General features: G+C 47.8%; 1 protein-coding gene across 4 annotated transcripts in view; it reads right to left on the bottom strand.

Annotated features, from left to right (window-relative positions):
- The window catches only part of LOC123487221 (disks large homolog 4-like), a 58,445-nt gene that overhangs the window by 28,321 nt on the left and 10,040 nt on the right, over positions 1–20,084 (bottom strand). For 3 of the 4 annotated variants that reach the window (XM_045218380.1, XM_045218381.1, XM_045218382.1), the window contains exons 2-6: positions 17,463–17,513; positions 16,347–16,471; positions 12,968–13,137; positions 12,380–12,516; positions 3,940–4,081 (exon numbers count right to left, since the gene is read on the bottom strand). In XM_045218380.1, the coding sequence (XP_045074315.1) occupies positions 3,940–4,081; positions 12,380–12,516; positions 12,968–13,137; positions 16,347–16,471; positions 17,463–17,513 (625 nt within the window). Of the gene's footprint in view, positions 1–3,939; positions 4,082–12,379; positions 12,517–12,967; positions 13,138–14,510; positions 14,524–16,346; positions 16,472–17,462; positions 17,514–20,084 lie in introns of those variants that run through there. The other variant, XM_045218383.1, reaches the window with a different exon arrangement.

The raw sequence follows: 20,084 nt of genomic DNA, 5'->3' as shown, positions 1-20,084 counted from the left end.
CCCGCTGAAAGCTGTGTAGCCTCTCGTGACGTCACAAGGTGTATAGAGGTGTGTAGAGGTGTGTAGAGGTGTGTAGAGGTGTGTAGAGGTGTGTAGAGGTGTGTAGAGGAGTTAGAGGTGTGTAGAGGTGTATAGAGGTGTGTAGAGGTGTGTAGAGGTGTATAGAGGTGTGTAGAGGTGTGTAGAGGTGTGTAGAGGTGTGTAGAGGAGTTAGAGGAGTTAGAGGTGTGTAGAGGTGTGTAGAGGTGTGTAGAGGAGTTAGAGGTGTGTAGAGGTGTGTAGAGGTGTGTAGAGGTGTGTAGAGGTGTGTAGAGGAGTTAGAGGTGTGTAGAGGAGTTAGAGGTGTGTAGAGGTGTGTAGAGGTGTGTATATGTGTGTAGAGGAGTTAGAGGTGTGTAGAGGAGTATAGAGGTGTGTAGAGGTGTGTAGAGGTGTGTAGAGGTGTGTAGAGGTGTGTAGAGGAGTTAGAGGTGTGTAGAGGTGTGTAGAGGTGGGTAGAGGAGTGTAGAGGTGTGTAGAGGTGTGTATAGGTGTGTAGAGGAGTTAGAGGAGTGTATAGGTGTGTAGAGGTGTATAGAGGAGTTAGAGGTGTATAGAGGTGTGTAAAGGAGTGTAGAGGAGTTAGAGGTGTGTAGAGGAGTTAGAGGTGTGTAGAGGTGTGTAGAGGTGTGTAGAGGTGTGTAGAGGTGTGTAGAGGTGTGTAGAGGAGTTAAAGGTGTATAGAGGTGTGTAGAGGTGTGTAGAGGTGTGTAGAGGTGTGTAGAGGAGTTAGAGGTGTGTAGAGGTGTGTAGAGGTGTGTAGAGGAGTTAGAGGTGTGTAGAGGAGTTAGAGGTGTGTAGAGGTGTGTAGAGGTGTGTAGAGGAGTTAGAGGTGTGTAGAGGTGTGTAGAGGAGTTAGAGGTGTGTAGAGGTGTGTAGAGGTGTGTAGAGGTGTGTAGAGGTGTGTAGAGGTGTGTAGAGGAGTTAGAGGTGTGTAGAGGTGTGTAGAGGTGTGTAGAGGAGTTAGAGGTGTGTAGAGGTGTGTAGAGGAGTTAGAGGTGTGTAGAGGTGTGTAGAGGTGTGTAGAGGTGTGTAGAGGTGTGTAGAGGTGTGTAGAGGTGTGTAGAGGTGTATAGAGGTGTGTAGAGGTGTGTAGAGGAGTTAGAGGTGTGTAGAGGTGTATAGAGGTGTGTAGAGGAGTGTAGAGGAGTGTAGAGGAGTTAGAGGTGTGTATAGGTGTGTAGAGGAGTTAGAGGTGTGTAGAGGTGTGTAGAGGAGTTAGAGGTGTGTAGAGGAGTATAGAGGTGTGTAGAGGTGTGTAGAGGTGTGTAGAGGTGTGTAGAGGTGTGTAGAGGAGTTAGAGGTGTGTAGAGGTGTGTAGAGGTGGGTAGAGGAGTGTAGAGGTGTGTAGAGGTGTGTATAGGTGTGTAGAGGAGTTAGAGGAGTGTATAGGTGTGTAGAGGTGTATAGAGGAGTTAGAGGTGTATAGAGGTGTGTAAAGGAGTGTAGAGGAGTTAGAGGTGTGTAGAGGAGTTAGAGGTGTGTAGAGGTGTGTAGAGGTGTGTAGAGGTGTGTAGAGGTGTGTAGAGGTGTGTAGAGGAGTTAAAGGTGTATAGAGGTGTGTAGAGGTGTGTAGAGGTGTGTAGAGGTGTGTAGAGGAGTTAGAGGTGTGTAGAGGTGTGTAGAGGTGTGTAGAGGAGTTAGAGGTGTGTAGAGGAGTTAGAGGTGTGTAGAGGTGTGTAGAGGTGTGTAGAGGAGTTAGAGGTGTGTAGAGGTGTGTAGAGGAGTTAGAGGTGTGTAGAGGTGTGTAGAGGTGTGTAGAGGTGTGTAGAGGTGTGTAGAGGTGTGTAGAGGAGTTAGAGGTGTGTAGAGGTGTGTAGAGGTGTGTAGAGGAGTTAGAGGTGTGTAGAGGTGTGTAGAGGAGTTAGAGGTGTGTAGAGGTGTGTAGAGGTGTGTAGAGGTGTGTAGAGGTGTGTAGAGGTGTGTAGAGGTGTGTAGAGGTGTATAGAGGTGTGTAGAGGTGTGTAGAGGAGTTAGAGGTGTGTAGAGGTGTATAGAGGTGTGTAGAGGAGTGTAGAGGAGTGTAGAGGAGTTAGAGGTGTGTATAGGTGTGTAGAGGAGTTAGAGGTGTGTAGAGGTGTGTAGAGGAGTTAGAGGTGTGTAGAGGTGTTAGAGGTGTGTAGAGGAGTTAGAGGTGTGTAGAGGTGTATAGAGGTGTGTAGAGGTGTGTAGAGGTGTATAGAGGTGTGTAGAGGTGTGTAGAGGTGTGTAGAGGTGTGTAGAGGAGTTAGAGGTGTGTAGAGGTGTGTAGAGGTGGGTAGAGGTGTGTAGAGGAGTTAGAGGAGTTAGAGGAGTGTAGAGGTGTGTAGAGGTGTGTAGAGGAGTTAGAGGTGTGTAGAGGTGTGTAGAGGTGTGTAGAGGTGTATAGAGGAGTTAGAGGTGTATAGAGGTGTGTAGAGGAGTGTAGAGGAGTTAGAGGTGTGTAGAGGAGTTAGAGGTGTGTAGAGGTGTGTAGAGGTGTGTAGAGGTGTGTAGAGGTGTGTAGAGGTGTGTAGAGGAGTTAAAGGTGTATAGAGGTGTGTAGAGGTGTGTAGAGGTGTGTAGAGGTGTGTAGAGGAGTTAGAGGTGTGTAGAGGTGTGTAGAGGAGTTAGAGGTGTGTAGAGGTGTATAGAGGTGTGTAGAGGAGTTAGAGGTGTGTAGAGGTGTATAGAGGTGTGTAGAGGTGTGTAGAGGTGTGTAGAGGTGTGTAGAGGTGTGTAGAGGAGTTAGAGGTGTGTAGAGGTGTGTAGAGGAGTTAGAGGTGTGTAGAGGAGTTAGAGGAGTTAGAGGTGTGTAGAGGAGTTAGAGGTGTGTAGAGGAGTTAGAGGTGTGTAGAGGTGTGTAAAGGTGTGTAGAGGTGTGTAAAGGTGTGTAGAGGAGTTAGAGGTGTGTAGAGGAGTTAGAGGTGTGTAGTGGTGTGTAGAGGTGTGTAGAGGAGTTAGAGGTGTGTAGAGGTGTGTAAAGGTGTGTAGAGGTGTGTAAAGGTGTGTAGAGGTGTGTAGAGGTGTGTAGAGGAGTTAGAGGTGTGTAGAGGTGTGTAGAGGAGTTAGAGGTGTGTAGAGGTGTGTAAAGGTGTGTAGAGGTGTGTAAAGGTGTGTAGAGGAGTTAGAGGTGTGTAGAGGTGTGTAGAGGTGTGTAGAGGAGTTAGAGGAGTTAGAGGTGTGTAGAGGAGTTAGAGGTGTGTAGAGGAGTTAGAGGTGTGTAGAGGTGTGTAGAGGTGTGTAGAGGTGTGTAGAGGTGTGTAGAGGAGTTAGAGGTGTGTAGAGGAGTTAGAGGAGTTAGAGGTGTGTAGAGGAGTTAGAGGTGTGTAGAGGTGTGTAGAGGTGTGTAGAGGAGTGTAGAGGTGTGTAGATGTGTGTAGAGGTGTGTAGAGGTGTGTAGAGGTGTGTAGAGGAGTGTAGAGGTGTGTAGAGGTGTGTAGAGGTGTGTAGAGGTGTGTAGAGGAGTGTAGAGGTGTGTAGAGGAGTTTAGAGGTGTGTAGAGGTGTGTAGAGGTGTGTAGAGGTGTGTAGAGGTGTGTAGAGGTGTGTAGAGGTGTGTAGAGGAGTGTAGAGGTGTGTAGAGGTGTGTAGAGGTGTGTAGATGTGTGTAGAGGTGTGTAGAGGTGTTAGAGGTGTGTAGAGGTGTGTAGAGGTGTATAGAGGTGTGTAGAGGTGTATAGAGGTGTGTAGAGGTGTGTAGAGGTGTATAGAGGTGTATAGAGGTGTATAGAGGTGTGTAGAGGTGTGTAGAGGTGTGTAGAGGTGTGTAGAGGTGTTAGAGGTGTGTAGAGGTGTTAGAGGTGTGTAGAGGTGTATAGAGGTGTATAGAGGTGTGTAGAGGTGTATAGAGGTGTGTAGAGGTGTTAGAGGTGTGTAGAGGTGTGTAGAGGTGTGTAGAGGTGTGTAGAGGTGTTAGAGGTGTGTAGAGGTGTGTACGTACAGGTGAGGTCAGGGGGACTGTACTGGTCAGGTGTGTAAAGGTGTGAAGGTTTGGCTACTCTCAGGTAGACCACCTCGGCTGTGTTCTTCAAAGCTGCTACTGCGTCTTCATGCATCACATCTTCTAGACAGACCTGGTTCACCTGGGGACACAGAGACATAGTCATGACATAGATACTGGTTCACCTGGGGACACAGAGACATAGTCATGACATAGATACTGGTTCACCTGGGGACACAGAGACATAGTCATGACATAGATACTGGTTCACCTGGGGACACAGAGACATAGTCATGACATAGATACTGTACATGACATAAATGAAATTTTGGGGAAAAAGGCAAACTCCGCTCCATCATTCATTGAATCAGATGGCTCATTCATCACAAAAACTTTAATAATTTTTTAATTGGCAAGATTAGCAATTTTAGGCATGACATGCCAGCAACAAACGCTGGCACTACACATCCAAATTTTGACAGATAAGCATTGTAATTTTGAATTCCGTAAAGTAAGTGTGGAAGAGGCCCCGTGTAGCTCAGTTGGTAGAGCATGGCGCTTGCAACGGCAGGGTTGTGGGTTCGTTTCCCACGGGGGGCCAGCATGAAAAAATGTATGCACTCACTAACTGTAAGTCGCTCTGGATAAGAGCGTCTGCTAAATGACTAAAATGTAAATGTAAAAGAGGTGAAAAAAGTATTATTGTCAATCAACAATGACAAGCCACCGGGGTCTGACAACTTGGATGGAAAATTACTGAGGATAATAGCCACTCCTATTTAAGTTCTTCAATTCCTCTGTTTTTCATCCTCTCCTTCTAATCAGGGGATAATTCAGACCTGGGACACCAGGTGAGTGCAATTAACTACCAGGTAGAAATAAAAAACTGAAGTGTTTCGGCCCTCCAGGACCATAATTGAAGAACCCTGTACTAGAACATGTGTGCCCTGAGTCCTGGAGGGAAGCAAAAGTTATCCCCCTACCTAAGAATAGTAAAGCCCCCTTAACTGGCTCAAATAGCCGACCAATCAGCTTGTTACGAACCCTTAGTAAACCTTTGGAAAAAATTGTGTTTGACCAGATAAAATGCTATTTTACAGTAAACAAATTGACAACAGGCTTTCAGCACGCTTATAGGAAAGGACATTCAACAAGCACAGCACTTACACAAATGACTGATGATTGGCTGAGAGAAATTGATGATAAAAAGATTGAGGGGGCTGTTTTGTTAGACTTCAGTGCGGCTTTTGACATTATCGATCATAGTCTGCTGATAGGAAAACGTATGTGTTATGGCTTTACACCCCCTGCTATATTGTGGATACAGAGTTACCTGTCTAACAGAACAAAGATGTTGTTCTTTAATGGAAGCCTCTCCAACATAATCCAGGTAGAATCAGGAATTCCCCAAGGCAGCTGTCTAGGCCCCTTATTTTTTTCAATCTTTACTAACGACATGCCACTGGCTTTGAGTAAAGCCAGTGTGTCTATGTATGCGGATGACTCAACACTATACACGTCAGCTACTACAGCGACTGAAATGACTGCAACACTTAACAAGGAGCTGCAGTTAGTTTCAGAGTGGGTGGCAAGGAATAAGTTAGTCCTAAATATTTCAAAAACTAAAAGCATTGTATTTGGGACAAATCATTCACTAAACCTCAACTAAATCTTGTAATGAATAATGTGTAAATTGAGCAAGTTGAGGTGACTAAACTGCTTGGAGTAACTCTGGATTGTAAATTGTCATGGTCAAAACGTATTGATCCAACAGTAGCTAAGATGGGGAGAAGTCTGTCCATAATAAAGCGCTGCTCTACCTTCTTAACAGCACTATCAACAAGGCAGGTCCTACAGGCTCTAGTTTTGACGCACCTGGACTACTGTTCAGTCGTGTGGTCAGGTGCCAAAAAGAGGGACTTAGGAAAATTACAATTGGCTCAGAACAGGGCAGCACAGCTGGCCCTTGTATGTACACAGAGAGCGAACATTAATAATTTGCATGTCAATCTCTCCTGGCTCAAAGTGGAGGAGAGATCGACTTCATCACTACTTCTATTTTTGAGAGGTATTGACATGTTGAATGCACCGAGCTGTCTGTTTGAACTACTGGCACACAGCTCGGACACCCATGCATACCCCACAAGACATGCCACCAGAGGTCTCCTCACAGTCCCCAATTCCAGAACAGACTATGGGAGGTGCACAGTACTACACAGAGCCATGACTACATGGAACTCTATTCCACATCAAGTAACTGATGCAAGCAGTAAAATTAGATTTAAAAAACAGATAAAATAAACCTTCTGGAACAGCGGGGACTGTGAAGCAACACAAACATAGACACATGCATACAAACACACGATAACATACGCAGTATACACACACGTACACATGGATTTTGTGTTATAGATATGTGGTAGTAGAGTAGAGGCCTGAGGGCACACAGTTAATATGTTGTGAAATCTGTTATGAATGTATTGTAATGGTTTTTAAATGTATAACTGCCTTAATTTTGCTGGACACCAGGAAGAGTAGCTGCTAATGGGGATCCATAATAAATACAAATACATATAGATACATGACAAACAGTGCAATCGGAAAGTATTCAACTTTTTACACATGTTGTTACGTTATTTCCCCTCATCAATCTACACACAAAGCAAAAATAGTTTTTTTGTGTGTGTTTTTTTAATGTATAAACATATATATTTTTGGAAATATCACATTTACATAAGTATTCAGACCCTTTACTCAGTACTTTGTTGAAGCACCTTTGGCAGCGATTACAGCCTTGAGTCTTCTTGGGTATGACGCTACAAGCTTGGCACACCTGTATTTGGGGAGTTTCTCCCATTCTTCTCTGCAGATCCTCTCAAGCTCTGTCAGGTTGGATGGGGAGCGTCCCTGCACAGCTATTTTCAGGTCTCTCCAGAGATGTTAGATCGGGTTCAAGTCTGGGCTCTGGCTGGGCCACTCAAGGACATTCAGAGACTTGTCCCGAAGCCACTCCTGCATTTTCTTGGCTGTGTGCTTAGGGTCATTGTCCTGTTGGAAGGTGAACCTTCGCCCCAGTCTGAGGTCCTGAGTGCTCTGGAGCAGGTTTTCATCAAGGGTCTCTGTACTTTGCTCCGTTCATCTTTCCCTCAATCCTGACTTGTCTCCCAGTCCCTGCCGCTGAAAAACATCCCCACAACATGATGCTGCCACCACCATGCTTCACTGTAGGGATGGTGGTGCCAGGTTTCCTCCAAACGTGACGCTTGGCATTCAGGCCAAAGAGTTTAATCTTGGTTTCATCAGACCAGAGAATCTTGTTTCTCATGGGGGAGCCTAGCAAACAGCAAGTTGCAGTAGTCCAGATAGGAGAGGACAAGTGCCTGAATTAGGACCTGCGCCACTTCCTGTGTGAGTTAGGGTCTTACTCTACGGATGTTGTTGAGCATGAACCGGAGGGTCACTGCTTTGATGTTTGCAGAGAATGACAGGGTGTTGTCCAGGGTCACGCCAAGGTTCTTTGCACTCTGGGAGGGCGACACTGTGGAGTTGTCAACCATGATGGAGAGGTCTTGAGCAGGCAGGCCTTCCCTGGGAGGAAGAACAGTTCCGTCTTTTCGAGGTTGAGCTTGAGGTGGTGGGCCAACATCCCAAGTTGAGATAACTGCTAGGCACGCAGAGATGCGTGTTGCCACCTGGGTGTCAGAAGGGGGGAAGGAGAAAAGTAGTTGAGTGTCATCCACATAGCAATGATAGGAGAGACCATGTGAGGATATGACGGAGCCGAGTGACTTGGTGTAGAGAGAAGAGGAGAGGGTCTAGAACCGAGCCCTGGGGGACACCAGTTGTGAGAGTACGTGGTGCAGACACATATCCTCTCCACATCACCTGATAGGATCAGCCTGCCAGGTAGGATGCAATCCAAGAGTGTGCAGAGCCTGAGACGCCCAGCCCTGAGAGGGTGGAGAGGAGGATCTTTGGCAGTGCGGAGAGCCTCCGTGACACAGAGAAGAGCAGTCTCGGTTGAGTAACCCGTCTTGAAGCCTGACTGGTTAGGGTCAAGAAGATTGTTCTGAGCGAGATAGCAAGAAAGTTGATCAGAGACAGCACGCTCAAGAGTTTTGGAAAGAAAATAAAGAAGGGATACAGGTCTATAGTTTTTGACGTCAGATGAGTCGAATGTTTGTTTCTTGAGGAGGGGAGCAACTCGGGCCATTTTGAAGTCAGAGGGGACGCAGCCAGTGGTCAGGGATGAGTTGATGAGGGAAGTGAGAAGGTCTCCAGAAATGGTCTGGAGAAGGGAGGAGGGGATGGGTTCGAGGGGGCAGGTTGTCGGGCGGCCAGACCTCACTAGTCGCAGGATGTAATCTGGAGGAGAAAGAGGTCAAGGCGTAAGGTAGTTCTGTGTGAGTGAGACCTGTGAGTAAGACCAGTGGACTCAATAGGATGAGTGAATGAGTAGCGGATGTCTTTTTTTCAAAGTGGTTGACAAAGATGTCCGCAGAGAGGGAGGAGGGAGGGGGAGGGGTGGAGGATTAAGGAGGGAGAAGGCAGAAGCTTGAAATTTTGAGTGGTAGAAAGTGGCTTTAGCAACGGATAAAGAGGAAGAGAAGGTAGAGAGGAGGGAGTGAAAGGATGATAGGTCCTCTGGAAGTTTAGTTCTCCATTTTCGCTCAGCTGCTCGCAGCTCTGTTCTGTAAGCTCGCAATGAGTCACTCAGCCACGAAGCAGGAGGGGAGGGCCGAGCCGGCCAGGAGGAAAGGGGACAGTGCGAGTAATAGGATGCAGAAAGGGAGGAGAGTACACCTCCCAATTAGTACCTCCCTGTACTAATTGCTGATTGCCTAGGAGAGGTGGAGAGCACACCTCCCTGTACTAATTGCTGATTGCCTAGGAGAGGTGGAGAGCACACCTCCCTGTACTAATTGCTGATTGCCTAGGAGAGGAGAAACCACTCCCCATCCAATACAGCAACTGATTACCAAAACAAGTCACAAATTGCCCTGCCCCCTGATCCTGGTTGATGTGTCAACAACTATCTGCAAGTTAATACCAGTCAGCAGTACAATTGGCTCAGAACAGGGCAGCACAGCACACCAAGTAGGCCTCTGGGAAGACAGGCAGCACTTAAAGTAGATGGCCCTAGCAACAAGACAGCACTAGACCACAACAGACAAAACAATTATATGTATCACCCCTGGAGATATCAGGAGTCCTCCAGCTCAGAGAAGAGATTAATACTTATGTAAATGTCATATTTCAGTTTATTTATTTTGTATTGTGTCAGTCAGTGTGTCAGTGATTGTGTCAGTGAGTGTGTCAGTGAGTGTGTCTGTGAGTGTGTCAGTGAGTGTGTCTGTGAGTGTGTCAGTCAGTGTGTCAGTGAGTGTGTCAGTGAGTGTGTCAGTGAGTGTGTCAGTGAGTGTGTCTGTGTGTCAGTCAGTGTGTCTGTGAGTGTGTCAGTCAGTGTGTCAGTCAGTGTGTCTGTGAGTGTGTCAGTGTGTCAGTGTGTCTGTGAGTGTGTCAGTCAGTGTGTAAGTGAGTGTGTCAGTCAGTGTGTCAGTGAGTGTGTCAGTGTGTCAGTGAGTGTGTCAGTGTGTCAGTGTGTCTGTGAGTGTGTCAGTCAGTGTGTAAGTGAGTGTGTCAGTCAGTGTGTCAGTGAGTGTGTCAGTGTGTCAGTGAGTGTGTCAGTGAGTGTGTCAGTCAGTGTGTCAGTGAGTGTGTCAGTCAGTTTGTCAGTGAGTGTGTCAGTGAGTGTGTCAGTGAGTGTGTCAGTGAGTGTGTCTGTGAGTGTGTCAGTCAGTGTGTCAGTGAGTGTGTCAGTGTGTCAGTCAGTGTGTCTGTGAGTGTGTCAGTGAGTGTGTCAGTGAGTGTGTCTGTGAGTGTGTCAGTCAGTTTGTCAGTGAGTGTGTCAGTGTGTCAGTCAGTGTGTCAGTGAGTGTGTCAGTGAGTGTGTCTGTGAGTGTGTAAGTCAGTGTGTCAGTGAGTGTGTCAGTCAGTGTGTCAGTGAGTGTGTCAGTGTGTCAGTGAGTGTGTCAGTGTGTCAGTGTGTCTGTGAGTGTGTCAGTCAGTGTGTAAGTGAGTGTGTCAGTCAGTGTGTCAGTGAGTGTGTCAGTGTGTCAGTGAGTGTGTCAGTGAGTGTGTCAGTCAGTGTGTCAGTGAGTGTGTCAGTCAGTTTGTCAGTGAGTGTGTCAGTGAGTGTGTCAGTGAGTGTGTCAGTGAGTGTGTCTGTGAGTGTGTCAGTCAGTGTGTCAGTGAGTGTGTCAGTGTGTCAGTCAGTGTGTCTGTGAGTGTGTCAGTGAGTGTGTCAGTGAGTGTGTCTGTGAGTGTGTCAGTCAGTTTGTCAGTGAGTGTGTCAGTGTGTCAGTCAGTGTGTCAGTGAGTGTGTCAGTGAGTGTGTCTGTGAGTGTGTCAGTCAGTGTGTCAGTGAGTGTGTCAGTGTGTCAGTCAGTGTGTCTGTGAGTGTGTCAGTGAGTGTGTCAGTGAGTGTGTCTGTGAGTGTGTCAGTCAGTTTGTCAGTGAGTGTGTCAGTGTGTCAGTGAGTGTGTCTGTGAGTGTGTCAGTCAGTGTGTCAGTGAGTGTGTCAGTCAGTGTGTCAGTGAGTGTGTCAGTGTGTCAGTGAGTGTGTCAGTGTGTCAGTGTGTCTGTGAGTGTGTCAGTCAGTGTGTAAGTGAGTGTGTCAGTCAGTGTGTCAGTGAGTGTGTCAGTGTGTCAGTGAGTGTGTCAGTGAGTGTGTCAGTGAGTGTGTCAGTGAGTGTGTCTGTGTGTCAGTCAGTGTGTCTGTGAGTGTGTCAGTCAGTGTGTCAGTCAGTGTGTCTGTGAGTGTGTCAGTGTGTCAGTGTGTCTGTGAGTGTGTCAGTCAGTGTGTAAGTGAGTGTGTCAGTCAGTGTGTCAGTGAGTGTGTCAGTGTGTCAGTGAGTGTGTCAGTGTGTCAGTGTGTCTGTGAGTGTGTCAGTCAGTGTGTAAGTGAGTGTGTCAGTCAGTGTGTCAGTGAGTGTGTCAGTGTGTCAGTGAGTGTGTCAGTGAGTGTGTCAGTCAGTGTGTCAGTGAGTGTGTCAGTCAGTTTGTCAGTGAGTGTGTCAGTGAGTGTGTCAGTGAGTGTGTCAGTGAGTGTGTCTGTGAGTGTGTCAGTCAGTGTGTCAGTGAGTGTGTCAGTGTGTCAGTCAGTGTGTCTGTGAGTGTGTCAGTGAGTGTGTCAGTGAGTGTGTCTGTGAGTGTGTCAGTCAGTTTGTCAGTGAGTGTGTCAGTGTGTCAGTCAGTGTGTCAGTGAGTGTGTCAGTAAGTGTGTCTGTGAGTGTGTCAGTCAGTGTGTCAGTGAGTGTGTCAGTCAGTGTGTCAGTGAGTGTGTCAGTGTGTCAGTGAGTGTGTCAGTGTGTCAGTGTGTCTGTGAGTGTGTCAGTCAGTGTGTAAGTGAGTGTGTCAGTCAGTGTGTCAGTGAGTGTGTCAGTGTGTCAGTGAGTGTGTCAGTGAGTGTGTCAGTCAGTGTGTCAGTGAGTGTGTCAGTCAGTTTGTCAGTGAGTGTGTCAGTGAGTGTGTCAGTGAGTGTGTCAGTGAGTGTGTCTGTGAGTGTGTCAGTCAGTGTGTCAGTGAGTGTGTCAGTGTGTCAGTCAGTGTGTCTGTGAGTGTGTCAGTGAGTGTGTCAGTGAGTGTGTCTGTGAGTGTGTCAGTCAGTTTGTCAGTGAGTGTGTCAGTGTGTCAGTCAGTGTGTCAGTGAGTGTGTCAGTGAGTGTGTCTGTGAGTGTGTCAGTCAGTGTGTCAGTGAGTGTGTCAGTCAGTGTGTCAGTGAGTGTGTCAGTGTGTCAGTGAGTGTGTCAGTGTGTCAGTGTGTCTGTGAGTGTGTCAGTCAGTGTGTAAGTGAGTGTGTCAGTCAGTGTGTCAGTGAGTGTGTCAGTGTGTCAGTGAGTGTGTCAGTGAGTGTGTCAGTCAGTGTGTCAGTGAGTGTGTCAGTCAGTTTGTCAGTGAGTGTGTCAGTGAGTGTGTCAGTGAGTGTGTCAGTGAGTGTGTCTGTGAGTGTGTCAGTCAGTGTGTCAGTGAGTGTGTCAGTGTGTCAGTCAGTGTGTCTGTGAGTGTGTCAGTGAGTGTGTCAGTGAGTGTGTCTGTGAGTGTGTCAGTCAGTTTGTCAGTGAGTGTGTCAGTGTGTCAGTCAGTGTGTCAGTGAGTGTGTCAGTGAGTGTGTCTGTGAGTGTGTCAGTCAGTGTGTCAGTGAGTGTGTCAGTGTGTCAGTCAGTGTGTCTGTGAGTGTGTCAGTGAGTGTGTCTGTGAGTGTGTCAGTCAGTTTGTCAGTGAGTGTGTCAGTGTGTCAGTCAGTGTGTCAGTGAGTGTGTCAGTGAGTGTGTCAGTGAGTGTGTCAGTGAGTCAGTGAGTGTGTCAGTGAGTGTGTCAGTGTGTCAGTGTGTCAGTGAGTGTGTCAGTGTGTCAGTGTGTCAGTCAGTGTGTTGCTTACAGCCAGTATCTTATCTCCTATCTGTAGATGTCCATCTTTACAGGCCGCTCCTCCCTCGATGATCTTAGTCACATAGATACTGTTGTCCCCTGGTACATGCTGGTTCCCTAGTCCACCTGCTATACTGAACCCCAACCCTGAAACAGGAGGAGGGAGGAGGAGGAAGAGGAGGGAGGAAGGAGGAGGAAGAGGAGGGAGGAGGAGGGAGGAAGAGGATGAGGAGGGAGGAGGAGGGAGGATGAGGAAGAGGAGGGAGGAGGGAGGAGGAAGAGGATGAGGATGAGGAGGGAGGAGGAGGGAGGATGAGGAAGAGGAGGTAGGAGGAAGAGGATGAGGATGAGGAGGGAGGAGGAGGGAGGAAGAGGATGAGGAAGAGGAGGTAGGAGGAAGAGGAAGAGGAAGAGGATGAGAATGAGGAGGGAGGAGGAGGATGAGGGATGAGGAAGAGGAGGTGGGAGGAAGAGGAGGAGGAGGAGGAGGAGGAGGAGGAGGAGGAGGAGGAGGAGGAGGGTTTTCAGATTAAAGTAGCTGTATGAACAAGATCACAGTCAATCTTTTCATGGAAACAAGTCTATCTGAAACACACACCTTTAGGTCCTTTGATGAGTTTGAGTTGTGTGACAGTCTCCATGGGTGGTTTTCTCCGGAGGACGTAGAGACGAACAACTGGCCCCGCCTCCTTTAGAGCTTCCACAGCCAAGCTGTGTGTCACCTCACGGACATCAACGTCGTTTACTAGTATCACACTGTCATTCACCCTGTAACATAGACATTATATATTATATATCTAACCCTGTAACATAGACATTATATATCTATCTAACCCTATAACATAGACATTATATATTATATATTATATATCTAACCCTGTAACATAGACATTATATATTATATATCTATCTAACCCTGTAACATAGACATTATATATTATATATCTATCTAACCCTGTAACATAGACATTATATATCTAACCCTGTAACATAGACATTATATATTATATATCAGATCTCGGGCATTTAGGGACCTCATGTTTCTGATACTATTTTAGATCGTCTTGGATGTCCTGTGTCTACCTGATCCTCTACCTGTGTCTACCTGATCCTCCCATCCTGTGTCTACCTGAGCCTCTACCTGTGTCTACCTGATCCTCTACCTGTGTCTACCTGATCCTCTACCTGTGTCTACCTGATCCTCTACCTGTGTCTACCTGATCCTCTACCTGTGTCTACCTGATCCTCTACCTGTGTCTACCTGATCCTCTACCTGTGTCTACCTGATCCTCTACCTGTGTCTACCTGATCCTCCCGTCCTGTGTCTACCTGATCCTCTACCTGTGTCTACCTGATCCTCTCCCTGTGTCTACCTGATCCTCTACCTGTGTCTACCTGATCCTCTCCCTGTGTCTACCTGATCCTCTACCTGTGTCTACCTGATCCTCCCATCCTGTGTCTACCTGATCCTCTACCTGTGTCTACCTGATCCTCTACCTGTGTCTACCTGATCCTCTACCTGTGTCTACCTGATCCTCCCATCCTGTGTCTACCTGATCCTCTACCTGTGTCTACCTGATCCTCTACCTGTGTCTACCTGATCCTCCCATCCTGTGTCTACCTGATCCTCTACCTGTGTCTACCTGATCCTCTACCTGTGTCTACCTGATCCTCTACCTGTGTCTACCTGATCCTCTACCTGTGTCTACCTGATCCTCTCCCTGTGTCTACCTGATCCTCTACCTGTGTCTACCTGATCCTCTCCCTGTGTCTACCTGATCCTCTACCTGTGTCTACCTGATCCTCCCATCCTGTGTCTACCTGATCCTCTACCTGTGTCTACCTGATCCTCCCATCCTGTGTCTACCTGATCCTCTACCTGTGTCTACCTGATCCTCTACCTGTGTCTACCTGATCCTCTACCTGTGTCTACCTGATCCTCCCATCCTGTGTCTACCTGATCCTCTACCTGTGTCTACCTGATCCTCCCATCCTGTGTCTACCTGATCCTCTACCTGTGTCTACCTGAACCTCTACCTGTGTCTACCTGATCCTCCCATCCTGTGTCTACCTGAACCTCTACCTGTGTCTACCTGATCCTCCCATCCTGTGTCTACCTGATCCTCCCATCCTGTGTCTACCTGAGCCTCCCGTCCTGTGTCTACCTGATCCTCTACCTGTGTCTACCTGATCCTCTACCTGTGTCTACCTGATCCTCTACCTGTGTCTACCTGATCCTCTACCTGTGTCTACCTGATCCTCTACCTGTGTCTACCTGATCCTCTACCTGTGTCTACCTGATCCTCTACCTGTGTCTACCTGAGCCTCTACCTGTGTCTACCTGATCCTCTACCTGTGTCTACCTGATCCTCTACCTGTGTCTACCTGATCCTCTACCTGTGTCTACCTGATCCTCTACCTGTGTCTACCTGATCCTCTACCTGTGTCTACCTGATCCTCTACCTGTGTCTACCTGATCCTCTACCTGTGTCTACCTGATCCTCTACCTGTGTCTACCTGATCCTCTACCTGTGTCTACCTGAGCCTCTACCTGTGTCTACCTGATCCTCTACCTGTGTCTACCTGAGCCTCTACCTGTGTCTACCTGAGCCTCCCGTCCTGTGTCTACCTGATCCTCCCATCCTGTGTCTACCTGATCCTCTACCTGTGTCTACCTGATCCTCTACCTGTGTCTACCTGAACCTCTACCTGTGTCTACCTGAGCCTCTACCTGTGTCTACCTGAGCCTCCCGTCCTGTGTCTACCTGATCCTCTACCTGTGTCTACCTGATCCTCCCATCCTGTGTCTACCTGATCCTCTACCTGTGTCTACCTGAGCCTCCCGTCCTGTGTCTACCTGATCCTCTACCTGTGTCTACCTGATCCTCCCATCCTGTGTCTACCTGATCCTCTACCTGTGTCTACCTGAGCCTCCCGTCCTGTGTCTACCTGATCCTCTACCTGTGTCTACCTGATCCTCCCATCCTGTGTCTACCTGATCCTCTACCTGTGTCTACCTGATCCTCTACCTGTGTCTACCTGATCCTCTACCTGTGTCTACCTGATCCTCTACCTGTGTCTACCTGATCCTCTACCTGTGTCTACCTGATCCTCTACCTGTGTCTACCTGATCCTCTACCTGTGTCTACCTGATCCTCTACCTGTGTCTACCTGATCCTCTACCTGTGTCTACCTGATCCTCTACCTGTGTCTACCTGATCCTCCCATCCTGTGTCTACCTGATCCTCTACCTGTGTCTACCTGATCCTCCCATCCTGTGTCTACCTGAGCCTCTACCTGTGTCTACCTGATCCTCCCATCCTGTGTCTACCTGATCCTCTACCTGTGTCTACCTGATCCTCTACCTGTGTCTACCTGATCCTCTACCTGTGTCTACCTGATCCTCCCATCCTGTGTCTACCTGAGCCTCTACCTGTGTCTACCTGATCCTCCCATCCTGTGTCTACCTGATCCTCTACCTGTGTCTACCTGATCCTCTACCTGTGTCTACCTGATCCTCTACCTGTGTCTACCTGATCCTCCCATCCTGTGTCTACCTGAGCCTCTACCTGTGTCTACCTGAGCCTCTACCTGTGTCTACCTGATCCTCTACCTGTGTCTACCTGATCCTCCCATCCTGTGTCTACCTGAGCCTCTACCTGTGTCTACCTGATCCTCTACCTGTGTCTACCTGATCCTCCCATCCTGTGTCTACCTGATCCTCTACCTGTGTCTACCTGAGCCTCCCGTCCTGTATCTACCTGAGCCTCCCGTCCTGTATCTACCTGAGCCTCCCGTCCTGTATCTACCTGAGCCTCCCGTCCTGTATCTACCTGAGCCTCCTGTCCTGTATCTACCTGAGCCTCCCGTCCTGTATCTACCTGAGCCTCCCGTCCTGTATCTACCTGAGCCTCCCGTCCTGTATCTACCTGAGCCTCCCGTCCTGTATCTACCTGAGCCTCCCGTCCTGTATCTACCTGAGCCTTCCGTCCTGTGCGGCAGCTCCTCCAGGGATGATCTTGGTGATGAAGATCGATGGGTCGTCTCCAACGTGGGGGTTATCTGTTCCACCTGCTATACTGAACCCTAGGCCAGAGTTCCCCTACACACCATCACACACACCATCACACACACCATCACACACACACACAAACACCATCACACACACACACCATCACACACACACAAACACCATCACACACACACATGTTGGTAAACATAGGAAGACACAAGAAAGCCTGATAGAATGTTTCATAAACCCAAGTAAAAAAGCCACATTCCTGGGGAAATGTTCTGTGAACCAATGAAGCAAAACTTGAGCTCTTTGGCTTTACAGATCAGCGCTGTTTACTGACGACCAGACTAAGCATTCAATTAAAATTACACCCTCCTACAATCAAAGATGGGGGAGGTTCGATAATGCTTTACTGCCTCTGGTTCTGGGGGCCTTAAACATGTGCAAGGCATCATGGAATCAGCAGAATATCAGCTGTTTTGGAGTCAAATGTTCAACCCAGTGTCCAAAAACTGGGTCTCCATTGAAGGTTGCAGGACAACAACCCCAAACACACGTCAAACGCACCCCTGGAATGGTTCAAGAATGAACCCTGGACTGATCTGGAGTGGCCAGCGAGGAGTCCAGATCTGAATCACATCCAAAACCTATGACAAGCTCTGAAAACAGCAGTTGGTGTAGGGCACCCCTCAAACATTGAAGAATTAGAGCTGTTTTCTGCTGAAGAGGGCCAAATTACCAGTAGAAAAGTGCAGCCAGCTCACTGTTGTCTGCGGTTGTCTTGACCAAAGGCTGTGCTCCAGCCGGGTTGACATCATTTTGTCCATTTGTCTTCATTTCATCAATTATGATTGTAAACTTAAGTTGACAAAAATAAAATTGCTTCTGCAATGTTGAAGATCCAATAACAAGGTGTGGTGACCAAAAGTTTTTTTTAAATGTCAATTTATTTGAGAAGAAATAGAGATTATTGAAGAAAAGTGCAAGGGGCCACAAATGTCTGTCTGTTGTATGTTGTAATCTACTAGTAAGAGTAGTAGAGTATACTATTATCTCAGACAGACTAGTAGAGTCTCACCCTCTCTAATGTCATCTCTTCATACTCCACCTCTCCCTCTGATCCATTCATCTAGAGAGAGAGAGACGGGGGAGAGAGAGAGAGAGGGGAGAGAGAGAGGGAGGGGGAGAGAGAGAGAGGAGGAGAGAGAGGGGTAGGGGGAGAGAGAGAGGGAGGAGGGAGAGAGAGAGAGAGAGAGAGAGAGAGAGAGAGAGAGAGAGAGAGAGAGAGAGAGAGAAAGGGAGAAGCGAGAGAGAGAGAGAAAGGGAGAAGCGAGAGAGAGAGAGAGAGAGAGAGAGAGAGAGAGAGAGAGAGAGAGAGAGAGAGAGAGAGAGAGAGAGAGAGAGAGAGAGAAAGAGAGGGGGGCGGGGCGAGAGAGAGGGGGAAAATGGCGAGAGAGATGGGAGCAGAGGGAGAGAGAGAGAGAGAGAGAGAGAGAGAGAGAGAGAGAGAGAGAGAGAGAGAGAGAGCGAGAGAGAGAGAGAGAGAGAAAGGGAGAAGCGAGAGAGAGAGGGAGAGATAGAGAGAGAGGGAGAGATAGAGAGAGAGAGAGAGAGAGAGAGAGAGAGAGAGAGAGAGAGAGAGAGGGAGAGAGGGGGAAGAAGAGAGAGAGATGGGAAGAGATAGGGAGAAGAGAGAGAGGGAGAGGGAAAGAGCGAGAGAGAGGGAGAAGAGAGAGAGCGAAAGAGAGAGAGAGAGAGGAGAAGAGAGAGAGAGGGAGAAGATAGAGAGAGAGAGAGAGAGAGAGAGAGAGAGAGAGAGAGAGAGAGAGAGGGAAAGATAGAGAGGGAGAAGATAGAGAGAGAGAGAGAGAGAGAGAGAGAGAGAGAGAGAGAGAGAGAGAGAGAGAGAGAAAGGGAGAGAGAGAGAGAGAGAGAGAGAGACAGAGAGAGAGAGAGAGAGAGAGAGAGAGAGAGAGAGAGAGAGAGAGACAGAGAGAGAGAGAAGAGAGAGAGAGAGAGAGAGAGAGAGAGAGAGAGAGAGAGAGAGAGAGAGAGAGAGAGCAGAGAGAGAGAGAGAGAGAGAGAGAGAGGGGAGAGAGGGAGGAGAGGGGGAGGGAGAGAGAGGGGAAGAAAGAGAAGGGGGAGAGAGAGAGGGGGAGGGGGAGAGAGGGAGGGGGAGAGAGGGGGAAGACGGCGAAGAGAGAGAGAGAGAGAGAGAGAGAGAGAGAGAGAGAGAGAGAGAAGGAGAGAGAGAGAGAGAGAGAGAGAGAGAGAGAGAGAGAGAGAGAGAGAGAGAGAGAGAGAGACAGAGAGAGAGACAGAGAGAGAGAGAGAGAGAGAGAGAGAGAGAGAGAGAGAGAGAGAGAGAGAGAGAAGGAGAGAGAGAGAGAGAGAGAGAGAAAGAGAGAGAGAGAGAGAGAGAGAGAGACAGAGAGGGGGGAGAAGATAGAACATAGATTAACACAGACAGATAACATGTAGTATATTATAGCCACATTCTTCCTTCTCTTCTCCTCTCCTCCTCCCCCTCAGGGTGAGAGAGTGAGCAATGAGGGGAAGGGAGAGGACAAGATGGAGAGATCAGCCATTTTATTATACATTATACTGTCTGGCGGAGGGAGGGAAGGGAGAGGACAAGATGGAGAGATCAGCCATTTTATTATACATTATACTGTCTGGCGGAGGGAGGGAAGGGAGAGGACAAGATGGAGAGATCAGCCATTTTATTATACATTATACTGTCTGACGGAGAGAGGGAAGGGAGAGTGTGTGTCTGTGTGTGTAGATGTGTGTGTTTTTAGTTCAGCCGGGATGATACCAGTACCACAATATTTGTTAGTATCACGGCAAGGAAACTTATTTAGGAAAACAGCAAACATCCTGTTGTCGTCATCATCCAGTCAAATGTAGAATAATAGTAAAGACATCAGAACTATAACACAATGCCAATATAATAATAATATATACAGTGGGGAAAAAAAGTTTTTAGTCAGCCACCAATTGTGCAAGTTCTCCCACTTAAAAAGATGAGAGAGGCCTGTAATTTTCATCATAGGTACACGTCAACTATGACAGACAAAATGAGAAAAAAAAATCTAGAAAATCACATTGTAGGATTTTAATGAATTTTATTGGCATATGATGGTGGAAAATAAGTATTTGGTCAATAACAAAAGTTTCTCAATACTTTGTTATATACCCTTTGTTGGCAATGACACAGGTCAAACGTTTTCTGTAAGTCTTCACAAAGGTTTTCACACACTGTTGCTGGTATTTTGGCCCATTCCTCCAAGCAGATCTCCTCTAGAGCAGTGATGTTTTGGGAGCTGTCACTGGGCAACACAGACTTTCAACTCCCCTCCAAAGATTTTCTATGGGGTTGAGATCTGGAGACTGGCTAGGCCACTCCAGGACCTTGAAATGCTTCTTACGAAGCCACTCCTTCAGTTGCCCGGGCGGTGTGTTTGGGATCATTGTCATGCTGAAAGACCCAGCCACGTTTCATCTTCAATGCCCTTGCTGATGGAAGGAGGGTTTCACTCAAAATCTCACGATACATGGCCCCATTCATTCTTTCCTTTACACGGATCAGTCGTCCTGGTCCCTTTGCAGAAAAAACAGCCCCAAAGCATGATGTTTCCAACCCCATGCTTCACAGTAGGTATGGTGTTCTTTGGATGCAACTCAGCATTCTTTGTCC

The sequence above is a fragment of the Coregonus clupeaformis genome, unplaced genomic scaffold (genome assembly GCF_020615455.1).
Source record: "Coregonus clupeaformis isolate EN_2021a unplaced genomic scaffold, ASM2061545v1 scaf1539, whole genome shotgun sequence".
Taxonomy (NCBI): domain Eukaryota; kingdom Metazoa; phylum Chordata; class Actinopteri; order Salmoniformes; family Salmonidae; genus Coregonus; species Coregonus clupeaformis.
This window is presented reverse-complemented; position numbering and strand designations above follow the sequence as displayed.